This window comes from Barbus barbus (genome assembly GCF_936440315.1).
Source record: "Barbus barbus genome assembly, chromosome: 23".
NCBI classification, from domain to species: domain Eukaryota; kingdom Metazoa; phylum Chordata; class Actinopteri; order Cypriniformes; family Cyprinidae; genus Barbus; species Barbus barbus.
In genome coordinates this window covers 14,544,708-14,560,302 of record NC_136751.1, presented here as the reverse complement: position 1 = coordinate 14,560,302, position 15,595 = coordinate 14,544,708, and the positions used below count along the sequence as shown (strand labels likewise).

Genomic DNA, 15,595 nt, shown 5'->3' with positions numbered 1-15,595 from the left:
CACTACTAGGCCAATGTAGAATACTGTATCAATGACGGTAAAATTTTTTTTTTTTATTATAAATTCTAATAATATTTTACAAAAATTGACTTTTTTTTATAGTTTTATTGAACAAATAAATGCAGCACTGGTGAGCATAAGAGACTTTTCAACATGAATAAATCTGACCAAACCCCAAAATTTAGACAGAGAATCATTTATAAATGAAAACAATAAAAAAAAACTAAAATCACCTTTTTTTCCATTTCATTTTTCAGAGCTCGCTTCCTTTTGGGTGGTCGCCATGGAGATTTTAAATTTTTGCCCCCTCCTGGTTACGCACCATGTTATGAAGCTCTTCTCCCCAAAGACAGAATGCGCATTGAGCCTATTAAGGAGTATAAACATGACTTTAATGGAGTCAGAAACCTACTGGGCCCCACGCAGTCTCTCACGCACACCTCATTCACTCCCTGTCCTGTTGACACTGCCCAGGTAAACTAAACTTAGCACATACAACTCAACTGTTGCTTGCCAAAAACACTTTGACTAAGCAGTCAGAGTATGTATTATGTATGTAATGTCATTTGTAGATTGTTCTACCTCCTCATTTGGAGCGGATCAGAGAGAAGCTTGCAGAAAACATCCATGAGCTCTGGGCTGTGACTCGTATCGAGCAGGGTTGGACCTATGGAGTGGTGAGCACCCTTTGTCTCTGTCTTTCGCAAATAAACACCAACGCAAGCACAAGCATACTGTACATACAAACTCAAGATCCTTATTAAAGTTAAAAGCTCTCTTTCTCAGTTTAGGGATGATAATAAGAAGTTGCACCCGTGTCTGGTGGACTTTCAGAGTCTTCCAGAACCCGAGAGGAATTATAACCTCCAGATGTCTGGAGAGACCTTGAAGTGAGTGTCTGTTGAATATCAAATGTCTAAAGTTCATTGCTTATGCATCCATCTGTCCATCCAATCTATTCACCAACTTTTTTCTCCTTGACCTCTCCAGAACCCTCTTAGCTTTGGGCTGCCATGTAGGCATGGGAGATGAGAAAGCAGAGGAGAATCTGAGGAAGATCAAATTGCCCAAAACGTAACAAAACCAAAAAACACCCATGTTTTTGTCTTGTATAATGTATAATGTTTTGATTTTCATGTTTTTCTTTTCTGGGTCAGTTATGTAATGAGCAGTGGGTACAAACCTGCTCCTCTAGACCTCAGTCACGTCAAACTGACACCCAATCAGAACCAGTTGGTAGAGAAGTTGGCAGAAAATGGGCATAATGTTTGGGCACGGGACAGAGTGAGACAAGGATGGACCTACAGCATTCTCCAGGTAGATATGGATACTATGCTGACTCTGTCAAACTACAACAAAAATATGTTTCTAAGTGAGAAAATTGTGCAAAAAAAAAATGAAGAAAAAAAATATTGCTATATTTACAATAAGTATAAAACGTGCCATCACAGTCTGTGAAAAGGGGCAAACCTTTTAAATTACAATTCAAATCCTGAATTTCATTTAAGGTAGCAGACAGGGAACATGATTAAAATTCAAATTAAAAGGCAGTGATATTTTAATAATACTTATTAGTAATAATACAACATTGTATTTCCAGAAAAACGATAAAACAATAATCAAAAATGTTTCAAATGATTTATTTCCCAGACCATACCATGTGATTATAGCTCAGTGTTAAATAATCTATAGATTCAAATTTTAATGTCAATATATTTATTTTGATAAAGTGTATAGCAAAATTATAATTAAAATGTTTTGTCGGCTTTGTTAATTGTTACGAAAGTTTAATATGTCTAGTTACAAAAATAAATATTTGGGAAGTAATAACTATAATTGGTTAAAAATTTGGGTCCCACTTTATTTTAAGGTCCAATTTTCGCTATTAACAATTCATTAACTAAACATTAAACATTATTATTAATAGTTAGTAAGGTAGTTGTTAAGTTTAGGTATTAGATATGATTAGGGATGTAGAATATGGCCATGCAGAATATTTGCTTTATAAACACTAATAAACAGCCAATATGTTCATAATAAGCATGCTAATAAGCAACTAGCTAATAGTAAAAATTGGTTCCTATACTAAAGTGTTACCAAATTAGATATCATATTTTGGACCGGTCACAATATGGTGTTGATGAACACGCACAAACATGAAGAAGAAGATTAACTTTAATAGATCCACACAAGGGTACATTTCACACAAAGGAAGGCTGGTGATACACATAACATTGATGTTCAAGACCCAACAAACACTAACTGAACAGACAGGAACTTAAGTACACAGACCAAATGAGGATAATTAACAAGACACACATGAACATAATGACAAACTCAAATGTGCAACAAAACAAACTAACAGAAACCGTGACATTTCTGTGAACTGGAATTCAGTTAATAATACTTCAAAAACTAACTCTTGTTACTAACCTTGTGACCCTCAGGACATTTTGAATAAGCGTAACCCTCGTCTGGTGCCATACAACCTGCTTGACGAGAGAACCAAGAAGACCAACAGAGACAGTGTGAATAGCGCTGTGCGCACTCTGATTGGCTATGGATACAACATCGAGCCCCCAGATCAGGAGAGCAGTGAGTCTTTGTTTTAGTGCGTTATTACCAGTGTCTTGAGGTTGAGAGTGCGGATGTCAAAATTATCACTATTAGGATCCCAAATATGGAACAGACTTTAATGAAGTCATTCAGATACATATTTGTTGGGATTCGTATTGTTTTTGCAGTCCTAATCTCTTTTTTCCCCCACAGGTGGTCATGGTGTTGAGAACATGCGTGGAGATAAAGTGCGTATCTTCAGGGCAGAGAAGCAGTATGCTGTCACCTCAGGAAAATGGTACTTTGAGTTTGAGGCCGTAACCACAGGAGAGATGAGAGTTGGCTGGGCTCGACCAAACGTCCGCTCTGACGTTGAGCTTGGTTCTGATGAGCTGGCCTACGTCTTTAATGGAAACAGGGTCAGTGGTGTCATATTAATCTCATTCTACTGTGCTATATGGTACCAGGCTGTAGGCCATTTTTCCGGCTAATTGGACCAAAACATTTTGTGTGCTACACAAGTTGCTGACAAACTATTTTGGATAGCTGCAATAAATGCTGAATTAATCTCCTCTGCTCTTCCTGCAGGCTCAGCGATGGCACATTGGTAATGAGCCATTTGGTCGTCAGTGGCAGTCTGGTGATGTGGTCGGGTGCATGATAGACCTCACTGAAATGAACATTATGTTCACTCTTAATGGAGAGATGCTGATCAGCGATTCTGGCTCTGAAATGGCCTTCAAAGACATTGAGATTGGAGACGGTGAGGATTTGAGCTATGACAATGTTTATCAATAGGGTTTCAGTGAGTTGTTTTGAAGGATAATATGTTTTGTTTAATAAGTTTTGTCATTTAGCTGGTCAGGAAAAGTCCATGGTTAGTTTTTGAATGAGTCTCACAAGGGTTGTTTTCATAGACACAGATCAATCCTGGTCTTGGATTTAAAAGGTGTGTAATGAAAATGTATTTCTGATTACCACTGATTTTTACATTAAAGAAAGGGATTCCAGATAATAAATGGATTATATTTTCTTTTCCCCATCAAACATAAAATCTACATTTTTGAAGAATACTGTAGCCTTGTTTTTTTTTGTTTTTTTTGGCTCTAAAATGACAAAAAAGCATCAACAAATGTGTCCATATGTTTAATAAGCCACATTTTAAGCCATTTAATAGCTTTGTATCTATAAAGAAAAAACAGAGCAAAATTTAAGTTTTAAACTCCTTGAGTTTTTCCTCAAAATCTAATATGACACCTTTGATGTTGATGACATTTTTGGCACAAGATATGCACTAATGAATGCTGTTTGGCATTAAATAGGGTGAACATGTGGCTTTAGTAGGCCATTTCATGACTATAGTGCTTTAATATCTAAAGTCTAAATATAGACTTAAAATTTTAAAGTTTGTTATTTAAAAAAAAGAATAAGGAGTTTGCAATTCTAACAATCTTGAAAGTTCAGATGAAAGTTCTATCAAAATACCATCTTGAGGCAATGCAGAATTAGATTTGAAGTCCAAATCACCCTTCTCCTCTGAAAATAAATGAAAAGAGTGGAAATTACCAGAGGCCCCACAGTAAAATATTATCATGGTTGAGTCATGATACACCGTTATTGCAGTTCTATACATTTTGTGACATGCTGAGTGTTGCGATAACATATATTTTCTACTGCAAATGCCCCAAATAAGCTGATTTACCATCCTTAGCTAACGCTATCGCTACTATCAGAGCCCCCACAATAATAATTTTTTTTTTTTGCATGATTCTTAAGTCACAATGAAATTATTGCAATTTTACACATTTTGTGACATGCTGAGCATCACAACACCATATATTATGATTTAATACCTTTTTTCAATGGTAAAAGTCCCAAAAGTAGCTGATTTATTGTCAAATTTGCCACCCTTTGCTAAGGCTAATGCTATCTCTGGATGGTGGAGTGTGAGGTCCTCATGTTCATAATATTTCCGGAGTATTTTATTTTTATACCACACTCCTCGCAAATCTTATGTGTCATATCCATCTCCTTCATCTCTTCCTTGTTAAAAAATCTTACAAATTTAATTGCTGGAGGCTTTCTGATTTATTTCTCCGATGCCTCCATCTCTGAAAAAAAATTAAACAGCACTATAGACAAAAGCAATTATTAGGCTATTCTAGGCTATTCTAGGATTCTATTCTAGGATCAAAAGATCAATCCATATTTGCAATGTACATAATAAAAGATTAAAACAATATTGCCTTTTAAATACCTCTACTAAATCAGTTTCTTCTCTTTGTTCTTCTTCCTACAGGTTTTATTCCAGTCTGCACTTTGAGTCTTTCTCAGGTCGGCCGTATTAACCTGGGTCAGAATGTTAGCAGCCTACGCTACTTTGCCATCTGTGGGCTCCAAGAAGGCTTTGAGCCATTTGCCATCAACATGAAGAGAGACATCACAATGTGGTTCAGTAAGAGCCTCCCCCAGTATGTTCCAGTGCCCACCGACCACAACCACATTGAGGTACTGTATTTAAGCAATTTTTGTGTCAGTTTAAACGTATAGATAAAGTTTATGAACCTTATTATTGTTCTCATGTGACCTGTAGGTCTCTCGTGTGGATGGAACCGTAGACAGTGCCCCTTGTATTAAAATAACCCACAAGACTTTTGGATCCCAAAATGCCAACACAGACATGATGTTCTTCAGACTGAGCATGCCTGTAGAGTTCCACCTGACATTCAAAGTGCCTGCAGGCACTACTCCTCTCACACGAACCCTTACTATCCCTGAAGAAGAGGTGCTGGAGGTGGACCCCGACTCTGACTTTGAGGTGCTGAAGAAGTCAGCCAGTCGCAAAGAGCAGGAGGAGAAGGAAAAGGAGCCATCCGTGCCCAAAGATATCCCAAGCTTTAAGGAAAACGACAAAGATACTGCATCTGAGAAAGGAAAGAAGAAAGGGTGAGATCTAAGGACTTTTATGAAGTTTATGCTAACATTTGTATGTTTACCCTTGTGGAAGAGTACACTTTAAAGTACACATTAGCATACTATTCAAAAGAGTACTTATTAAGGAAATTATATACTTTAAAAGACACACTTGACCCACTTAATTAGAACTTAAGTTCATATTTATATAATTCTATATAATAATAACTTCATTTGTTTTGGAAATATGGTTAAAGTATACTATATCATGTATCTAAATACATTTGTAATTACACATTTGTAATGATGAAGTCGCAATTTAGTACATTTGAAATATATTAATTTAAAAAATGTAAAATGTTGAAAAACACCCTCAAAATTATTTCCTCAGCTTCCTGTTTAAAGCTAAAAAGGCAGCCATGATTGCTCCTCCTCCACCTCAACCTATTATGCCCCGTTTGTTTGAGGATGTGGTGCCTGATGATCGTGACGACACAGAGATCATCCTCAATACGACCACAGTCAGTATTCATTACAAGATCTGTAATATATAACACTGCTCTTGTTTTTTTGTTTTGTTACTTATGCTTCTCTCTCTCCCTGTCTCCATTGTGCAGTACTATTACTCAGTCCGTATCTTTGCTGGTCAAGAACCTAGCGGGGTATGGGTGGGTTGGGTCACCCCAGACTTCCACATGTATGACCTCAACTTTGACCTGTCTAAGGTCCGCAATGTCACTATGACTGTTGGAGACGACAAGGGCAACATACATGACAGGTGAGATGATACCAAATTCAGCTCACTGATCTGCCATGTCAAATTACTGAAATGTGGGCCAACGAGGACAAATACAAAAAGCTGCAGTGCGGAGAAGCGTTTAGTTAAAAATACATGTTCGGTATAGTGAGGTGATGTAGGTGAATATTGATTTTGATGATGTAAGAGCAGTGCACCAGTGGCCTAGTTCAGTCACCGACCATCAGAATCAGTTGGGAGTAAAAACAAAACAAACAAAAAAGAAAAGAGATTTAAAGTGTAATGCCTATATTTATCATATTTTCAGTGTAGTATTTTGGATGTACAACACACATTTAAAACTTTTGGATCTAGAAAAATAACTGAAATAAAATTTATTTTCACTAACATTTTGCATTTCGTGTGCCAGTGGCAAACAGTTCTTATTTTAAGCACAAACCTCACTATTTTTGACAGATTTATGCTTAAAATAACGAAAAAAAAAATGCTTGAAATGGGTTAAGAAAAATACTTAATGAAAAACATATTATCTGCAAATAAGATTTTTCTATTTAAGTAAACAGTTACCAGCTAAAAAATATTTGTTTAGTGTCTCTTATGATTAAAATATTACAGTTTTAAATTATTTTAATTTTTAATTTAAATTTAATATAATTTTTCCATTTTCTATTTTAATATATTATAAAATATAATTAATTGCTGTGATGTCAAAGCTGAAATTTCTGCGATCTTTACTTCAGTCTTCAGTGACACTTGATCTTTCAGAAATCATTCTAATATTTTGATTTGGTGCTCAAGAAACACCATTTATTTGAAAAGAACAGTATTTATTTAAAATAGAATTCTAAAATAGAAATGTATAAATCCTTTCTAAATAAAATTACTCATTGCAAAGAAAGAAAGACCACAAACTTTTTGACGGTATTGTATTTTTGTATCATTTTTATTAAGCTACAAAATATTTGTTTATTCATCACTCAAGAACACTCAGAATATTCTGTTTTCTTATCAGTATAAGGAGGAGTAACTGCTATATGGTGTGGGGAGGAGAGTTTGGCAGCAGCACCCAGCAGAGGTTCAGCCAGGAGGATCTGGTGATTGGTTGCTTGGTTGACCTGGCAGCAGGTCTCATGAATTTCACAGCCAATGGGAAAGAGATCAACACTTTCTACCAGGTAAGGGAAGATCATCTCTTCAAAGGAGGAACTGTAGTGGCACTCAAAAAGTCACTGTTAGGTAGGAGTGCATTTTCTTCATTTGAACTTGTATGTATACATATGCTCTGTCAGGTGGAGCCCAACACTAAGCTGTTCCCAGCTGTGTTTGTATTGCCGACCAGCCAGAACATGCTGCAGCTGGAACTCGGAAAACTCAAGGTCTGCACTATCCTCTGTTTCTGGCACTAAAAGTCATCAGTTTTTTTAGAAATACTTTTACTAAACATTTGTAGCCTTAAATTTCTCACTTTTTTTCTCCACCCCATAGAATATCATGCCTCTTTCGGCAGCCATGTTCCGTAGTGAGCGCAAGAACCCGTTGCCCCAGTGTCCTCCTCGGCTGGATGTTGAAATGCTGACCCCTGTAATCTGGAGCCGGATGCCTAACCACTTCCTGAATCCAACAGTGGGGCGGGTGAGCGAGAGGCACGGCTGGATGGTGGAATGTACAGAACCTCTCACCATGATGGCTCTGCATATACCTGAAGAGAATAGGTACAGGAGAACGAGAGAAGAACCAAAAAAACCTAAATTGAAAATGATACCCCGCTGGAAAAACAGCAAAAACCAGCCTAAGCTGGTTGGCTGGTCTTAGCTGGTTTAAGCTGATCGCCCAGCCTAGCCAAGCTGATTTTAGCTGGTTGTTCAGCTGGTCTCCCAGCCAGCCTGACCAGCTAAAGAAGACAGACCTCTAAAAGCATCCTATAAACCATCTATCTATCTATCTATCTATCTATCTATCTATCTATCTATCTATCTATCTATCTATCTATCTATCTATGCAACTAACTTGCAACCATGTAGCAACCACCCAGAACACCCTAGAAACTAGAAACAACACTCTATCACTGGCCCAGAAAACCCTAGCGACCACTTAGCAACACCCTAGCAACCACTTCACAATGACCATGAACATCCTAGCAACTGCCTACCAACCACCCAGAACATCCTAGCAAACAACTAGCAAAACCTTAGCAACCACCCAGCAAAAACCTTAGCAATCATCCATAACACCCTAGCTACTGCATAGCAACACCAATTAAACACCAATTTGTGACTATGAACAGCCTAACAACCACCCAGGACACCCTAACAACCATGTAGCAACCATCTAGAACACCCTAATAACCACCTAGCAGCCACCCTAGAAACTGCATAACAACACCCTAGCAACCACCCAGCAACCACCCAGAACACCCTATATACCACATGGCTATACCCTAGAAACCACACAGCAATCACTCAGAACACCCCAGCAAACAAATAGCAACACCCTAGCAGTGACCCAGCAAAAACCTTAGCAACTACCCGCAACACCCTAGCAACCGCATAGCAACACCCTTGCAATCACCAAGCAGTGACTATGGACACCCTAACAACCACCCAGAACACCCTATTAACCACAAAGCAACACCCTAGCAACCGATACATCAAAGTTTGTCTTGACAATTTTTTCTTTTATTCTAGTTGCGTATTGTTCAAAAGTGGACGTGTTTCTTTCTCATATGCAGGTGTATAGACATCCTGGAACTGTCCGAGCAGCATGACTTACTGAAGTTCCACTATCACACATTGATGCTTTATTGTGCCGTGTGCGCATTGGGCAACAACCGTGTAGCCCATGCCCTCTGCAGCCACGTGGACGAATCACAGCTCTTCTACGCTATCGAGAGTACCTACCTGCCTGGTCCTCTCCGCAGTGGCTACTATGACCTTCTCATCAGTATCCACCTGGAGTCAGCCAAACGCAACCGCTTGGGAACCAATCGTGAGTTTATTATTCCCATGACAAAAGAGACGCTCAGCATCACGCTTTTCCCGGATGCAGAAGCGTCCAATGACCTGCCAGGAGTTGGTCTCACGACCTGCCTCAGACCCAAGTTACACTTCTCCCCAATCAACTTTGTGGGTACTGACCCAGATCTGTACACCCTAAGCCCCATCATTCCTCTGCAGGTACGATGAGGATACAGTGGATTCCAAAACTGATTGCTGTTAGACAAATAATATATGTTGATGTTAATATTTGCACTCTTTCTTCCCTTCCAGGAGCTAAAGACCAAGGCTCTAAGCATGCTTACAGAAGCCGTGTTCGATGGCAGCCAGGCCATGCGCGATCCTGTTGGGGGCAGTGTTGAGTTCCACTTCGTTCCTATTCTCAAACTCATCAGCACCCTCCTCATTATGGGCATCTTCAACAATGAAGACGTCAAGCACATTCTCAAGATGATTGATCCTAATGTGTTCGGAAAGAAAGAGGAGGCAGGAGAGATAGAGGAACCAGGAGAGGAAGCTGCTCCCAAAGAGGAAGGAGAGGAGGTGAAGGAGAAAGAAGAAGGGGCTGAAGGAGAGGAGGAAGCCGTGGATGAGGGAGTTGGGGAGGAGGAGGAGGAGGATGAAGAGCTGAAAGTTCTGAAGAAGGAGGAGGGACATGAAGGAGAAGAGGTTGAGAAGGCAGTAGAGGAGGAGGAGGGAGAGAAGGCGGATGGAGAAAAAACCAAGGAGGAAAAGGAGGCAGAAGAAGTAGGCGAGGAAGCCAAAGAGGAGGAAGAGGAGGCACCGGAGGAGGGACTACTTCAAATGAAGCTGCCAGAGTCTGTAAAACTGCAGGCAAGATCTATCTATATCTATCTATCTATCTATCTATCTATCTATCTATCTATCTATCTATCTATCTATCTATCTATCTATCTGTCTGTCTGTCTGTCTGTCTGTCTGTCTGTCTGTCTGTCTGTCTGTCTGTCTATCTGTCTGTCTGTCTGTCTGTCTGTCTGTCTGTCTGTCTGTCTGACTGTCTGTCTGTCTGTCTGTCTGTCTGACTGTCTGTCTGTCTGTCTGTCTCTCTACATATTTTTTTATATGATTTGAATATAAATCTTATATTATTGTATCAGTCCAGTTGATATGTGGAAATTCTGCTCACTTTTTCAGAGAAAAAAAAGAAAAGGTGAAACAGAAAAAAGGCAATGTCTTAGTTTTGATGGTCAAGGATTACAATGATACCATATGCAACAACATAAACTGTTCTGCGAAACTGCGAAATCAGCAGTTGTGAGAAGGAAATACACAGTATACAGTAGTCCAGATTATAGCTATAAATTTTTTCTTTCTTTGATAATTAACTACTATTTTATTCAATAATACAATAAAAGATTGTTTTCAAGAATACAATAATATATTTTAGAGATATAAAAAATCATCTCAAGTATGTGTGTTTTTCCTTACCTCTCAGGCAAAGTCAGGTAAGGAAAAGAAAAGGAAAGGACGTGATGTGTCCCATACTCAGAATTTGTTCTCTGCATTTCACCCATCCAAGTGCACACACAGCACTGAGTAGTGTACAAACACACACACATACACACCATGAATATAGCAGTGAGCAGCCATTTTTTTTGCTGCGGTGCCCGGGGAGCAGTTGGGGGTTCATGCCTTGCTCAAGGGTCTCACCGCAGTCGTGGAAATTGAGGTTGGAAGAGAGCGCTGGTCATTCACTCCCCCCACCTACAATCCCTGCCAGTACCGGGACTCAAACCCACCACCTTTTATGAATCTCTAACCATTAGGCCACGACTGCCCCCAAAGGTGGTAGGCAGAAGTGTGTTTCCAATACATTCTGGATCTCACTCAACAACGCTCTAACATCAAACACAGATGGCAACGCAATCAGGTCAACAAATAATAGTGAATTCAGTGACTTTACGAGAAGGCTTACAATGATATAAGAGTATCTCAGAGGTTCAGATAGAACACAGGTTAGCAAGATTGTATTGCTGTCTGTGTTTGATGTTAGAGCATTGTTGAAAGAGAACAACATATGTATATATATATGTATTGGAAACACTACCGCCTAACTAACTCTGCCTGAGAGGTAAGAAAAAATACACTTACCTCAGATTTTTTTTATATCTCTGAAATATATGAGTGTATTCTTGAAAACAATTTTTTATTGTATTATTGAAAAAATTATTAGTTAATTATCAAAGAGAGAAAATAAATTATAGCCATAATATGGACTATTGCAAGTGCGGTGATACTGTGATTTCCTTCTAACACTGCTAATTTCACCATGACCTTTTCTGTTATCATCTTTGGTTCAGGAGATATGACACAAATTACATAATTTGATCATGGCAGAAAGTAAAATGGTTGCCATGGCCACCACAAGGTATTTTTGTGATGGCTCCATTTCTGAAAGTGTTCAGGGCCCCAACCTGTACAGTTGTACCATGTTTCATGCTTTTATGAAAAAGTGAATATTTCACCTCAAAATTTGCACATATTACCTGGACTATATAATGTATATTATTATGTATATGTATATTTATCTATGTGTTTCTCCCTCTCTTTCAGATGTGTACCCTTCTACAGTATTTCTGTGACTGTGAGCTCAGACACAGAGTTGAGGCTATTTTGGCATTCTCTGATAAATTTGTACAGCAGATCCAGTCAAACCAGCGTGAACGATACAACAAACTAATGAGAGCATTTACTATGAGTGCTGCAGAGACTGCTCGCAGGACCAGAGAGTTTCGCTCTCCTCCTCTGGAACAAGTATAATACACAACTCTTTACCTTAAACCCACATACTGTATGATTTTAAATGCTTTCAGGGAGACTAATCACTGATTATGTGCATATATATGTAGTTTTTCCTGTTGACCAACTTCAAGCACAGCCCTGAAGAAGAGGATTGCCCCGTGCCAGAGGAAGTGCGCGAAACCCTCCAGAGTTTCCACAATGAGCTCCTGAATCACTGTGGTCAGTGTTCAAAATATGTAATAAAAAAAAATAAAAGACTGCACGGCCACATTACAACAACTAAACACCAAGCGGCTGCAGTAGCAAAATCATCTTGTGAAATTCTGTACAAATAATTCAGTTTGTGTTTTTTTTTTCTGAAGATTCAAAGTGAAAAATTATGACAAAAAAAATATATATATATAAAAAGAAGAATTAATTACTGATCGAGACACAAAATACTACTGGACTACTATGTGGTTCTTCTCCATATTTGTTTTTGTACCTCCCTCAGGTGTCCATGTAGAAGAAGAAGCAGAGGAGGAAGAGGTAGAAGCGTCTCTGAGTGGGAGACTGCTCAGTTTAGTGGAGAAGATCAAGACCTTTAGGAAGAAAAAGGAAGACGATGAGCCAGAACCAGAGGAAGAGCCCAAACCTAGTGAGTAAATGTAGTAAAATATCTTGAGATATTAATTGCATTAATGCAATTGTTGATCTATATTTTTGCTTTTATTTCGGAATTGTACTATTTTTATTTTTAGTGTTAGTCTAACATTTCTAGAACATTCTATGCCTCAGGTACTTTACAGGAACTGATATCCCACACAATGATCCACTGGGCACAGGAGTCCTTTATTCAGAACCCTGAGCTGGTGCGGCTCATGTTCAGTCTTCTTCACCGACAGTATGATGCACTGGGAGAGCTGATCCGGGCCCTGCCAAAGGCCTATGCCATCAGCGCTGTGTCCGTACAGGACACAATGGACCTTCTGGAGTGCCTGGGACAGATCCGTTCCCTTCTCATCGTCCAGATGGGCCCGGAAGAGGAGAGGCTTATGATTCAGAGCATTGGGTAGGTACACAAAAAATATTGTGAAATATTATTATAATTTAAAACAACTGTTTTCTTTTTAATATATGTTATGTTAAAATGTAATGTATTCCTGTGATGGTAAAGCTGAAATTTCAGCAGTCATTATTCCAGTCTTGAGTGTCAAAAATCATTCTAATATGATGATTTGGTGCTCAAGTAACATGTCTTATTATTATCAATGTTTATTATTATCATTATGTATTTTTTTCAGGATTCATTAATACATAGGAAGTTTAAACGTTTAACTTTTATTTGAAATAAAAACGTTTTGTAACATTATATACAGTGCCCTCCATAAGTATTGGAACAGTAAAGACAAAATTGCTCTGTTGGCTGTGGAGTCAAGACATTTGCAAATAGGAATCAAAGATGAATATGAGACAAAACTACAGAATGTCACATTTTATTATTGGGTGATTCCACTCATAGATGTTTTACCAGCTAAGAAGATCAGCACTTTTAGAGTTTCATCCCTCTATCTAATGTTAGGATAAGTGTTGGAACAGTTGCCTCACAGGTCTTTCTAAGTGATCAGCTGTTTCCTGTTGCATTAATTCTTCAGACATTAAAAGCAGGGAATGTGTCGTATCAGTTATATCCATAACTTCTGTATACTGAATCTTGCATTTGATGATGACACACACAAACCAGGATGAAGATAAGGGAGCTGACTTTGAGAGAAAAGCAAGCAATTTGGATGCTAAAAGAAAAGAGGAAGTCAGTTAGAGCTATAGCAAAAACAAAGGGCATGGAGAAATCAAGAGTTTGGAAACCACCAGCGACACCAGCAACCAACAACTGCCTGATCGGCTGAGAAAACAACAGTAGTTGATGACAGACGAATCATAAAAGCTGTGAAAATTAACTCTAAAAGACATGTCTGCAAAATCACCAACAACTTCCAGAAAGCTGGGGTGATGCTCTGACAAACTACTGTCCTCAGGAGACTTTAACACAGAATTACAGATGCTACACAGCAAGATGCAAACCTCTGACCAGCACCTAAAATAGAAAGGCAAGATTAGAGTTTGCCAGAAGAGTTTTGGAACTGTGTTTATGGACCGGTGAGACAAAGATGAACCTTTATCTAAGTGATGGAAAAGCAAAAATGTGGAGAAAAAGAGGGAACTGTAAATGATCCCAAGCATACAGCCTCATCTGTAAAGCATGGTGGAGGTGTTGTCATGGCATGAGCATGCATGGCTGCCTCTGGAACAGCCCCTCTCATCTTTACTGATGACATAATGTATGATGACAGTAGCAGAATGAATTTGGAAGGGTACAAAACAATCTTGCCTACCAATATTCAAGAAAATGCCACCAGATTCATTGGGAAGTGCTTCATACTGCATCAGGACAATGACCCAAAACACCCTGCCAGTTCAGTCAAGGAATCTATAAGGGCAAAGAAATGGAAAGTCTTAGATTGCCCAAATCGCCAGGTTTAAATCAGATTGAACATGAATTTCACCAGCTGAAGAGGAGAGTAAAGGCAGAAACTCTCCAAAACAAGCAACAATTGGAATTGGCTGCATTAAAGGCTGGGAAAAGTCTTTCAAAGGATGAGACCAAGAGTCTGGTGATGTCGGTCACAGACTCACGGCTGTGATTGTGTGCAAGAGATCTGCAACTAAATAATAGCTTTTAATCTTTTATATCTACCTTATGTTCAACTATCCCAATACTTATGCTCACATCAATGAGTGGGATGGACTCTAAAAGTGCTGTTCTTTTTATTTGGTAAAACATGTATGTGTTGAAACGGCTAATAATAAAATGTGACATTCTGTAATTTTGTCTCATATTCATCTTTTAATCATATTTGCAAATGTCTTGACTCCACAGCCAACAGAGCAATTTTGTCTTTACTGTTCCAATACTTATGGAGGGCACTGTATATAAATAAAATAAAAATAGTATACCGCTTTCTGACCACTGACGGTAGTGTGCCTTGTTTTTTATAATGCCCTGAACCTCTCTAGAGTCATTTATGCTGTAAATCATTGTAGCATGTGTAATTTTTCAAATGCATATTGTCTCTTGTCTCATAGGAACATCATGAACAACAAGTTGTTCTACCAGCACCCTAACCTGATGCGAGCACTGGGCATGCATGAGACGGTCATGGAGGTTATGGTCAATGTACTGGGAGGTGGAGGAGACTCTAAGGTACTTTCCTGTTTGTGTTATATAAATAGCCTACTGAATGTTTAAAACAGTTTTTCTTGGACACAGATCCGACTCTGTCATTGAAACATTTTTTTCTGTCTATAGGAAATTCGATTCCCGCAAATGGTGACCAGTTGCTGTCGCTTCCTGTGCTACTTCTGCAGGATCAGCCGTCAGAACCAGCGCTCCATGTTTGACCACCTCTCATACCTGCTGCAGAACAGTGGCATTGGGCTGGGTTGGTCGCTTTGTAAAATTTACCTGACATAGATAGCATATTTTTATTATTGTTTGGCACGTTCACACCAACGATAACTATAATGATAACTCGAAAGTCCACAGCACAGCTATAATGATAACAACACAGAGGAT

The 15,595-nt window shown here is 38.7% G+C and overlaps 1 protein-coding gene across 1 annotated transcript in view; it reads left to right on the top strand.

The window, feature by feature from the left end:
* LOC306843166 (ryanodine receptor 1-like) overlaps positions 1-15,595 on the top strand; it is a gene marked incomplete at both ends in the record, with an annotated part of 110,764 nt that overhangs the window by 39,507 nt on the left and 55,662 nt on the right. The window contains 23 exons of the mRNA XM_079374465.1: positions 258-474; positions 573-677; positions 787-890; positions 991-1,074; positions 1,158-1,317; positions 2,448-2,595; positions 2,770-2,975; positions 3,145-3,319; positions 4,856-5,064; positions 5,150-5,502; positions 5,861-5,990; positions 6,087-6,247; positions 7,239-7,401; positions 7,516-7,602; positions 7,712-7,938; positions 8,955-9,399; positions 9,493-10,053; positions 11,794-11,994; positions 12,090-12,201; positions 12,476-12,619; positions 12,760-13,033; positions 15,106-15,223; positions 15,329-15,461. Of these exons, the coding sequence (XP_079230591.1) occupies positions 258-474; positions 573-677; positions 787-890; positions 991-1,074; positions 1,158-1,317; positions 2,448-2,595; positions 2,770-2,975; positions 3,145-3,319; positions 4,856-5,064; positions 5,150-5,502; positions 5,861-5,990; positions 6,087-6,247; positions 7,239-7,401; positions 7,516-7,602; positions 7,712-7,938; positions 8,955-9,399; positions 9,493-10,053; positions 11,794-11,994; positions 12,090-12,201; positions 12,476-12,619; positions 12,760-13,033; positions 15,106-15,223; positions 15,329-15,461 (4,517 nt within the window). The remainder of the gene's footprint in view (positions 1-257; positions 475-572; positions 678-786; positions 891-990; positions 1,075-1,157; positions 1,318-2,447; positions 2,596-2,769; positions 2,976-3,144; positions 3,320-4,855; positions 5,065-5,149; positions 5,503-5,860; positions 5,991-6,086; positions 6,248-7,238; positions 7,402-7,515; positions 7,603-7,711; positions 7,939-8,954; positions 9,400-9,492; positions 10,054-11,793; positions 11,995-12,089; positions 12,202-12,475; positions 12,620-12,759; positions 13,034-15,105; positions 15,224-15,328; positions 15,462-15,595) is intronic.